Source organism: Miscanthus floridulus, chromosome 12, assembly GCF_019320115.1.
Source record: "Miscanthus floridulus cultivar M001 chromosome 12, ASM1932011v1, whole genome shotgun sequence".
NCBI lineage: Eukaryota > Viridiplantae > Streptophyta > Magnoliopsida > Poales > Poaceae > Miscanthus > Miscanthus floridulus.
Genome location: NC_089591.1, coordinates 75,222,090 through 75,232,005, shown reverse-complemented (window position 1 = coordinate 75,232,005; position 9,916 = coordinate 75,222,090). Strand labels below are relative to the sequence as shown.

The 9,916-nt window shown below is 55.7% G+C and overlaps 1 protein-coding gene across 1 annotated transcript; it reads left to right on the top strand.

The window, feature by feature from the left end:
- The first annotated feature begins 245 nt into the window (after nucleotides 1-245).
- LOC136498582 (G-type lectin S-receptor-like serine/threonine-protein kinase At4g27290) lies at nucleotides 246-8,593 on the top strand. The gene is made up of 8 exons (XM_066494478.1): nucleotides 246-1,557; nucleotides 1,636-1,743; nucleotides 1,820-2,004; nucleotides 2,089-2,299; nucleotides 2,404-2,447; nucleotides 7,650-7,843; nucleotides 7,928-8,075; nucleotides 8,160-8,593. Exons 1-8 carry the CDS (start codon nucleotides 246-248, stop codon nucleotides 8,460-8,462), a joined length of 2,505 nt encoding a protein of 834 aa, XP_066350575.1. The 3' UTR covers nucleotides 8,463-8,593.
- Nucleotides 8,594-9,916: the final 1,323 nt, after the last annotated feature.

Genomic DNA, 9,916 nt, shown 5'->3' with positions numbered 1-9,916 from the left:
AAGGCTTCGAGCAATTCAAGTTGAATGAAAGGCAAGCAAGTAAAAAAAAAGATACAAAGAAAAAAAAGGAAATAAAAAACAGACGGCGGCTACAACAGACTGTGGATCCATAAATTAAACAAGGCTGCTACACTAAATAATAAGCCATAAGCGGGCACCAACGTGATCATATATATCAGTATGGGTACCATGAATTTTCTTGAGCTGACTGCAACAAACATCCATCACTAGTACTGGCGACGAGAATGACAAGACTTTTGTCGTACCTTGTCACCCTGATCTTCCCCGTGTTCTTGCTTTTGCTCAGAGCCTCGGCCGCTGGCACTGCATCTGACACACTCAGCAGCAGCAGCAACATCACCGATGGCGAGACGTTGGTCTCATCCGGCAGCACCTTCACCCTGGGCTTCTTCTCCCCTACCGGCGTGCCAGCCAAGAGATACCTTGGCATCTGGTTCACCGCATCCCCGGATGCCGTCTGTTGGGTGGCCAACCGCGACAGCCCCCTCAACAACACCTCGGGCGTACTGGTGGTCGGCAGCACCGGGAGCCTTCGCCTTCTCGATGGCTCTGGCCACACCGCGTGGTCTTCCAACACCAACGCGACGACGAGTTCCGCTCCTGTCGTGGCGCAGGCGCAGCTGCTCGAATCTGGCAACCTAGTCGTGCGCGACCAGAGCAGCGGCGACGTGTTTTGGCAGTGGTTCGATCACCCGTCGAACACTTTACTCGCCGGCATGAAATTCGGTAAGAACCTGCGGACTGGCACTGAGTGGATCATCACGTCGTGGCGTGCGTCAAACGACCCGGCGCCCGGAGACTACCGGCGTGTGTTGGACACCAGGGGCCTCCCGGACGCGTTCTCGTGGCAAGGCAACGTCAAGAAGTACCGAACGGGGCCCTGGAACGGGCTGTGGTGCAGCGGCATCCCGGAGATGGCGTCGTACATGGACCTGTACTCCAACCAGGTCGTCGTCGGCCCTGACGAGATCGTATACTTCTTCGACACCAAGGCCGGCGCGCCTGTCTCCCGCCTCGTAATGAATGAGATCGGCGTGCTGCACCGGCTGGTGTGGGACCCGGTCAGCCGGGTGTGGAACGTCTTCACGCAGGCGCCGAGGGACGTCTGCGACGACTACGCCAAGTGCGGCGCGTTCGGCCTGTGCAACGTGAACACGGCGTCCACGCTGTTCTGCGGCTGCGTCGTGGGATTCAGCCCCGTGAACCCTTCGCAGTGGTCCATGAGGGAGACCCATGGCGGATGCCGGAGGAACGTGCCGCTGGAGTGCGGCAACGGGACGACAACGGACGGGTTCAAGATGGTGCGGGCAGTGAAGCTCCCCGACACGGACAACGCAACGGTGGACATGGGCGCGACGCTGGAGCAGTGCTGGGCGAGGTGCCTCGCCAACTGCTCTTGCGTGGCCTACGCCGCCGCTGACATCCGAGGCGGAGGCGGTGGCCATGGCTGCGTCATGTGGACGGATGCAATCGTGGATGTTCGTTACGTTGATAAAGGGCAGGATCTCTATGTGAGGTTGGCAAAGTCTGAATTAGGTAAGCACAGCTTATTTCCCAGTGTGAATCACGAGTAAGTTTCATCATCTATTTTCATCGTACAACATATTTCTGCAGTCGAGAAGAAGAGGAATGTGTTAATAATCTTGCTACCAGTTACGGTATGTCTGCTTGCGCTCATGGGGATGTTCCTTGTTTGGATATCGCGCAAGCGCAAGCTTAGAGGTAGAACCAGAGTAACTTCATTACTTGGAAGTCAATGATGATTCGTACTGAACAACAAGATTAATACTTCTGTTAGGCAAACGTCGAAACATGGATATCCAGAAGAAGATGATGATGGTAGGACACTTGGATGAGACAAATACACTCGGTGATGAAAATCTCGACCTTCCGTTTTTTAGCTTTGGAGATGTTGTCTCTGCAACAAATAACTTTGCTGAAGACAATATGCTCGGGCAAGGAGGCTTCGGGAAAGTTTATAAGGTAATAGAAATAAATATTTTAAGCCATGACAGCATGGAAATTATAAGACTGCTTGTTCAATTTAATGATGGTGAAATCATGCAGGGTATTCTGGGCGAAAACACAGAGGTTGCAATCAAAAGGCTCAGTCAGGGCTCTGGACAAGGCATAAATGAATTCAGAAATGAGGTAGTTCTAATTGCAAAATTGCAGCACAGAAACCTTGTTAGGCTCCTTGGTTGCTGCATTCATGGAGATGAGAAGTTGCTAATTTACGAATATCTACCAAACAAAAGCTTGGATTCCTTCATTTTTGGTATGCATAAACTAGCTGTATTTTATACAGGAAAAAAGAGAAGGTAGTCATAGTTACTACTACTACTACTCTAATTTGCTTATAATACCATTGTATGTATATAGATGCTGCACGGAAAAACGTTCTTGATTGGCCAACAAGGTTTAGGATAATCTGTCATGTACGGCCGCACGTATACCAGGCGCAGGAGAGCCCGCGACGTGCGCCGGGCGGCCGAGCGGGCATCAAGGGCGCAGGAGCAGCAGACGAGTGGCTAGGAGGGAAAGTAGCTATCTTTACCTTATGTGGTTTAGTCCTACAATTAAGGAGAACCTTCTCCATCTGTAAGGCCATTGGCCATATATGTGCAGTAGCCTTTGGAATTAACGAAGATTATTCCCATCTAATCTCCTCTCTCTCTCCTTAAGCCGGCGACCTGGGGGACATACCCCAGTCGACGTTGAAGCTCGGCGTGGGGGAATAACCCTGCCGGCAACCACGGACCGAGACTACGATCTGCGTAGTCGAGGTCCTCCTACCCTGGGCATCGCTGCCCTTGACAGCCTGGTATCGCGAAGCCGACGATCCTCGTCTTCCCAGCCATCCACATCCACCACAGCCGCCACCAATCAACCACAACCACCACCATCGCCCGCAGCCTCCACCACTTCCACGGGCCACTCCACCACCATGGCGGAGCCAACCATGGCTGACCTCATGGCGATGATGCAATCCTTCAGGACGGAGATGAAGGAGATGAAGGCCGAGATGGCATCCATGAAGGAGAAGTCAGCCTCGTCGTCGGACAGCAGAGGCGGCGGTCACGTGGAGCATCCTCGCGAACCGGATCGGCCCCCCAAATTCCAGAAGATGGACTTCCCTCGTTTCGACGGCAAGTCTGATCCGCGGCTCTTCCTTAACAAGTGTGAGTCGTATTTTCGTCAACAGCGCACCATGGCCGAGGAGCGCGTCTGGATGGCGTCCTACAACCTCGAAGGCGTCGCCCAGGAATGGTTCATGCAGCTCCAGGAGGACGAAGGCACGCCGGCGTGGGGGCGCTTCAGAGATCTCCTTGATCTGCGCTTCGGGCCGCCGCTACGCTCGGCGCCCCTCTTCGAGCTGACGGAATGTCGACGTACGGGCACCGTGGAGGAGTACTCCAACCGCTTCCAGAGCCTCCTCTTCCGCGCCGGGCGCCTCGACGAGGGGCAGCGTGTCCAACTCTACACCGGCGGTCTCCTCCCTCCGTTGAGCCACGCCGTTCGTCTCCACAATCCGGAGACGCTCGCCGGGGCCATGAGCCTCGCCCGACAAGTGGAGTTGATGGAGCTTGATAAGTTGGCGGCAGCACCGGCCAAGCAGGCGCATCGCGCGGGCCCGGCCGCTCCGGCACCACGGCCGGCGTTGCCCGCCCCCCAGGCGCCCCCGCTGCTCGCGCTACCGGCAACTGGGGCGGAGGCTGCACCAGGCACGCGCGAGCGGCCACCTGGCCGCCGTCTTTCCAAAGACGAACAGGAGGAACGCCGCCGGCTCGGGTTGTGCTTCAACTGTGATGAAAAGTACTTCCGCGGCCACAACCGTACCTGCCGCCGCATTTTCTACGTCGAAGGCGTTGAGCTGGAGACGGACGACGACGCAGCGGGCGCCGCTGACCCGGCGGGAGAGGCCCCCGTCTACTCCCTGCATGCAGTGGCCGGGGTGCCTGGCTTCGACACACTGCAGGTCCGCGCGCTCCTCGGGACGGCAGTGCTGGTCGCCCTCCTCGACACGGGCTCAACGCACAACTTCATCGGCGAACGCGCTGCGTACCGCTCCGGGCTGCACATCCAGCCGCGCCCATGTCTCACCGCTACCGTGGCCAATGACGAGCGCATCGTCTGCCCAGGGGTCATCCGCGACGCGCCGGTCACGGTACATGGCGAGACGTTCCACGTCGACCTCTTCGTCATGCCTTTGGCGGGCTTCGACCTCGTCCTGGGCACTCAGTGGCTGGGCACCCTAGGGCCCATCGTCTGGGACGTCGCCGCGCGGACCATGCAGTTCCAGCGCGCGGGACGTGCCATCTGCTGGACCGGCATCGCCTCCTCCGACAGGGCGGCCCTCCGCGCGGTCACGGCAGCCCCAGCGCCGGTGCTACAACCCTAGCCGCCCCGGGAGCCGCTACTCGACGCCCTGCTCCACTCCCTCGGCGACGTCTTCACCGCGCCCCGTGGACTGCCACCCAAGCGCTCCCGTGACCATCGCATCGTCCTCAAGCCGGGAGCGCTGCCGGTGGCTGTCCGCCCGTACCGGTACCCGGCGGCCCACAAGGACGAACTCGAACGGCAGTGCGCCGCCATGATCGAGCAGGGCATTGTCCGCCGCAGCGACTCGGCGTTCTCCTCACCAGTACTCCTCGTCAAGAAGCCGGATGGCTCTTGGCGCTTCTGCGTTGACTACAGAGCGCTGAACGCGCTCACCATCAAGGATGCGTTCCCCATTCCCATGGTGGACGAGCTGCTGGACGAGCTCCATGGCGCAAAATTCTTCACCAAGCTCGACTTGCGCTCAGGCTACCACCAAGTCCGGATGCGCCCGGAGGACATCCACATGACGGCCTTCCGCACCCACGACGGCCTGTACGAGTTCCTGGTGATGCCGTTTGGGCTGTGCAACGCCCCTGCGACATTCCAGGCGTTGATGAATGATGTACTGCGACCGTTTCTTCGTCGTTTTGTTCTGGTGTTCTTTGACGACATTTTGATCTACAGCAAGAGCTAGAGCGAACATCTTCGTCACATCCGCATCGTCCTTGAGGAGCTTCGACGCCATCAGCTGTTCCTCAAGCGCACCAAGTGTGCGTTCGGCGCAGCGTCGGTCGGCTACCTCGGCCACGTCATCTCCGAGGCGGGCGTCGCCATGGACCCGGCCAAAGTACAGGCAATCCGGGACTGGCCCATGCCTCGGTCAGCGCGGGCGGTGCGGGGCTTCCTGGGCCTGGTCGGCTACTACCGGAAGTTCGTCCACCACTATGGTACGGTGGCCGCACCACTCACGGCTCTGCTGAAGAAGGACGGGTTCTCATGGAGCGAGGGCGCCGCGGCGGCGTTCGCAGCGCTCAAGGACGCGGTCACCTCGGCCCCCGTCCTCGCCATGCCGGACTTCTCCAAGCCGTTCGTCGTCGAGTGCGACGCTTCGTCCCACGGGTTCGGCGCGGTGTTGGTCCAGGGTGGCCACCCCATCGCGTTCTTCAGTCGGGCTATCGCTCCCCGCCATCAGGCGCTGGCGGCCTACGAGCGGGAGCTTATCGGCCTCGTCCTGGCAGTGCGGCACTGGAGGCCATACCTTTGGGGCCACCGGTTCGTTGTCAAAACCGACCACTACAGCCTCAAGTACCTGCTGGACCAGAGGCTCGCGACGATCCCGCAACATCATTGGGTCGGCAAGCTCCTGGGCTTCGATTTCGCCGTCGAGTACAAGCCCGGGTCGACCAATGTGGTGGCGGATGCTCTCTCCCGCCGCGACACACCGAACGACGGGGCTATTTTGGCCCTCTCAGCCCCGCACTTCGACGTTCTCTCCCGCCTCCGGCAAGCACAGCTGACCGACCCCGCCCTGGCTGCCATCCAGGACGAGATCCAGGCCGGTGCTCGGCGCGCACCCTGGGCGGTGGTTGATGGGATGGTCCAGCACGCGGGCCGACTCTACTTACCGCCGTCTTCACCGCTGCTCCAGGAGCTGCTGGCCGCTGTGCACGCCGAAGGCCACGAGGGGGTCCAGCGCACGCTGCACCGCCTTCGCCGTGACTTTCATTTTCCTAACATGAAGCAGGTGGTCCAGGATTATGTGCGGGAGTGCTCGACCTGCCAGCGCCACAAGTCCGAACACCTCCATCCGGCTGGGCTACTACTTCCTCTTCCGATTCCGCAAGGCGTCTGGACAGACGTGGCGTTGGATTTCATCGAAGCCCTGCCTCACGTACGGGGCAAGTCTGTCATCCTGATGGTGGTGGACAGGTTCAGCAAGTACTGCCACTTTATTCCGTTGGCACACCCATACTCGGCGGAGTCAGTGGCTCAGGCGTTCTTCAGGGAGATTGTCCGCCTCCACGGTGTGCCACAGTCTATGGTGTCCGACCGAGACGTCGTGTTCACCTCTAAGTTCTGGCGGGAGCTCATGAGGTTGATGGGGACCAATCTCCACATGACGTCGGCCTTCCACCCTCAGTCGGACGGCCAGTCCGAGTCGGCGAACAGGGTTATCATCATGTACCTGCGGTGCCTCACAAGTGATCGGCCGAAACAGTGGCTGCAGTGGCTCCCATGGGCGGAGTACGTCTTCAACACCGCGTACCAGAGCTCCCTCCGCGACACGCCATTTCGGATCGTCTACGGGCGCGATCCTCCCTCCATCCGGTCCTATGAGCCGGGGGACACCCGTGTGGCTGCTGTGGCTAGGACCATGGAGGAGCGTGAGGAGTTCCTCGCTGATGTGCGCCATCGACTTGAGCAGGCTCAGGCGGTCCAGAAGAAGTACTATGACCAGGGTCACCGCGACGTCAAGTACCAGGTGGGCGAGTGGGTGCTGCTTCGCCTCCGCCACCGGACACCTGCCTCCCTCCCCACCGACGGCGCCGGCAAGCTGAAGCCAAGGTTCTATGGGCCGTACCGTGTGCTGGAGCTCATCAACGAGGTCGCTGTCCGCCTCGAGCTCCCGGCACGTGCCCGTATCCACGACATCTTTCACGTGGGCGTCCTCAAGAAGTACCATGGCGCGCCCCCCGCTGCTACACCGCCACTGCCACCGCTTCACCATGGGGCTGTCACCCTGGAGCCCGAAAAGGCCGTCAAGACCCGACTCGCCCGTGGCACACGTCAGGTGCTTATTCAGTGGAAGGACCAGTCTCCTGCCTTGGCCACTTGGGAGGACGTCGACACTTTCAGCGCCAAGTTTCCCACATTCCAACTCGAGGACGAGCTGCCTCTCGAGGAGGGGAGAGATGTCATGTACGGCCACACGTATACCAGGCGCAGGAGAGCCCGCGACGTGCGCCGGGCGGCCGAGCGGGCATCAAGGGCGCAGGAGCAGCAGGCGAGTGGCTAGGAGGGAAAGTAGCTATCTTTACCTTATGTGGTTTAGTCCTACAATTAAGGAGAACCTTCTCCATCTGTAAGGCCATTGGCCATATATGCTGTACGGCAGTAGCCTTTGGAATTAACAAAGATTATTCCCATCTAATCTCCTCTCTCTCTCCTTAAGCCGGCGACCTAGGGGACATACCCCAGTCGACGTTGAAGCTCGGCGTGGGGGAATAACCCTGCCGGCAACCACGGACCGAGACTACGATCTGCGTAGTCGAGGTCCTCCTACCCTGGGCATCGCTGCCCTTGACATAATCAAAGGAATATCAAGGGGAGTTCTTTATCTGCACCAGGACTCAAGATTGACAATTGTGCACCGAGATCTCAAAACAAGCAACATATTGTTGGATGCAGATATGAACCCTAAGATATCAGATTTTGGTATGGCAAGAATCTTTGGAGGGAACCAACAGGAAGCAAATACTAACCGAGTTGTTGGGACATAGTAAGTAATCATCCAAGCCAGTTCTCATTTTCCTATACCTATCCAAATTTTTTTACATACATACTGCTAACTAGTTTTCATCAGTGGTTATATGTCTCCTGAATATGCAATGGATGGAGCTTTTTCTGTCATGTCTGATACATATAGCCTCGGTGTTATACTGTTGGAGATCATAAGTGGTTTGAAGATCACTTCGACTCACTTCACGACCTTCCCTAGCCTATTAGCTTATGTAAGTATGCTGGAATTCTTCAAATTTTACAATTCAAACAATAAAACATGCTGATATCCTATGAATTTTCTTGAATTGGTCCAGGCATGGAGCTTATGGAATGATGGAAAAGCAATGGATTTGGTGGACTCTTCTGTTCTTGAAAGTTGTTCGGCAAATGAAGCTTTGAGGTGCATCCACATAGGACTCTTGTGTGTGCAAGACAATCCAAATAGTAGGCCACTTATGTCAACAGTTGTGTTCATGTTGGAGAACGAAACCACGTTACTTTTAGTCCCAAAACAGCCCCTATACTTCTCGCAATGGTATTTAGAAGCTCAAGGAACAGGAGAAAATACAAATAGCTCCATGAATAACATGAGTGTCTCAGTGTTGGAGGGACGGTAAGTGGTAAGGTTACATTTGTTTATCAGTATATTTGGAAAAGAGTTGAAGTACAACTCATATAAGTAGTTGGTTATATTTTTAGGACAGTCATTACATGGTTATCGGACACCTAGCTCCGTATAGCATGAAAATGGAAGTGTACTTATTAAACAAAGCCAAGGCTAGCTTTGCTGGCACGCCTTGTGTAACTGTTCTCTGTGTTGGACTATCCCTCCATATGGGAGGATGATTTTGAGCTCAACAAAGCATCCCAAAATAACCCACAAGCCCAATGCTTGTACACCGTTTATTTGGTGGCTAAATCAATAGTTGAGATTGCTTCTGGAAAGCATAAAAGCAAAAACCCTAGCTAGCCTCCTTTTGCAAGAGCTGCTGCTGCTGTGAGAGAGGACGAGAGAGCAGAACACACACCACAACGTGAGAAGTGGAAGAAGAGAAGGGAAAATTTGTCTTGATTGGTGGCTCTGAGCTGGTCATCTTCAAGTCAGTGACTGGAGACTCAAACGTGGTTGAATTGTCATCAAACTTGGTGAGCTCGTTCCTCACTTACAGTACTTTGATCTATCGGGTGTGTTCGGCTGGTGCTAAAAAAGCACCGTAGCCGGCTGAAAAGCACTGTAGCAGGATAATTCCTCTCACAAATTCATCCAGATTCCTCCAAGCGAACGGGACCATCAAGTCGGTTTGAGGGTTGGTTGAGTAGAGCATCAGATTTGAGAGGGGTTTTTATCATTTCGGGTTACTACCGTTTCAGGATAGAACTGTTTTGGTAGAATATATATTTGGGTGGTGAAACGATGACCGATTGAGCTGAAATTTGGTCGGTGGTTAGGGACTCATGGATCTACACATCTACCAAAATTTGTGCACGGTGGAGCTACAACTTGTGAGATATATGAACTGATTACCGAGGGGAACATAATATTTGAAGGACTGAAAACGGCGACCAGGGGGGGGGGGGTGAATGGGAGGCGTAAAATTTCTCACGAAATATTCGGCCGCTGTCCCAAATTCACCACCAAACACGCGAAGCAACCAACGTGATGTCCATGACCCAAAAGAGAAGGTGGATGTTCCCTACAAACACAATGGGACACCACAAAGCCCACGCAAAAGACAGAACTCAAATCGGGTCGCAATCGCGCAAACTACGGACCAAACAAATTGGCGGGCCGGAAATTCTTAGGCACTCAACCGGGGATTTCCTGGACGAAGATAGCAGCACACACAAACCGATCCCAAAAATTCAGCTACAAGCAACACTGTTGGAAACCCAAAATCAATTACGTGCACATGACTGGATTTAATTGAGCAAGCAGTGATCACCAATGTTGCTTGTAGTATTCACGTGTGCAAGAACAAGCCTCTTATCCAAAGGCAGGCGCCACTTACCCTGCTGCAGGAACTCGATCACAAAAACACAGAAACGCAGGCACTGCTGCTGCCTGGCTGCT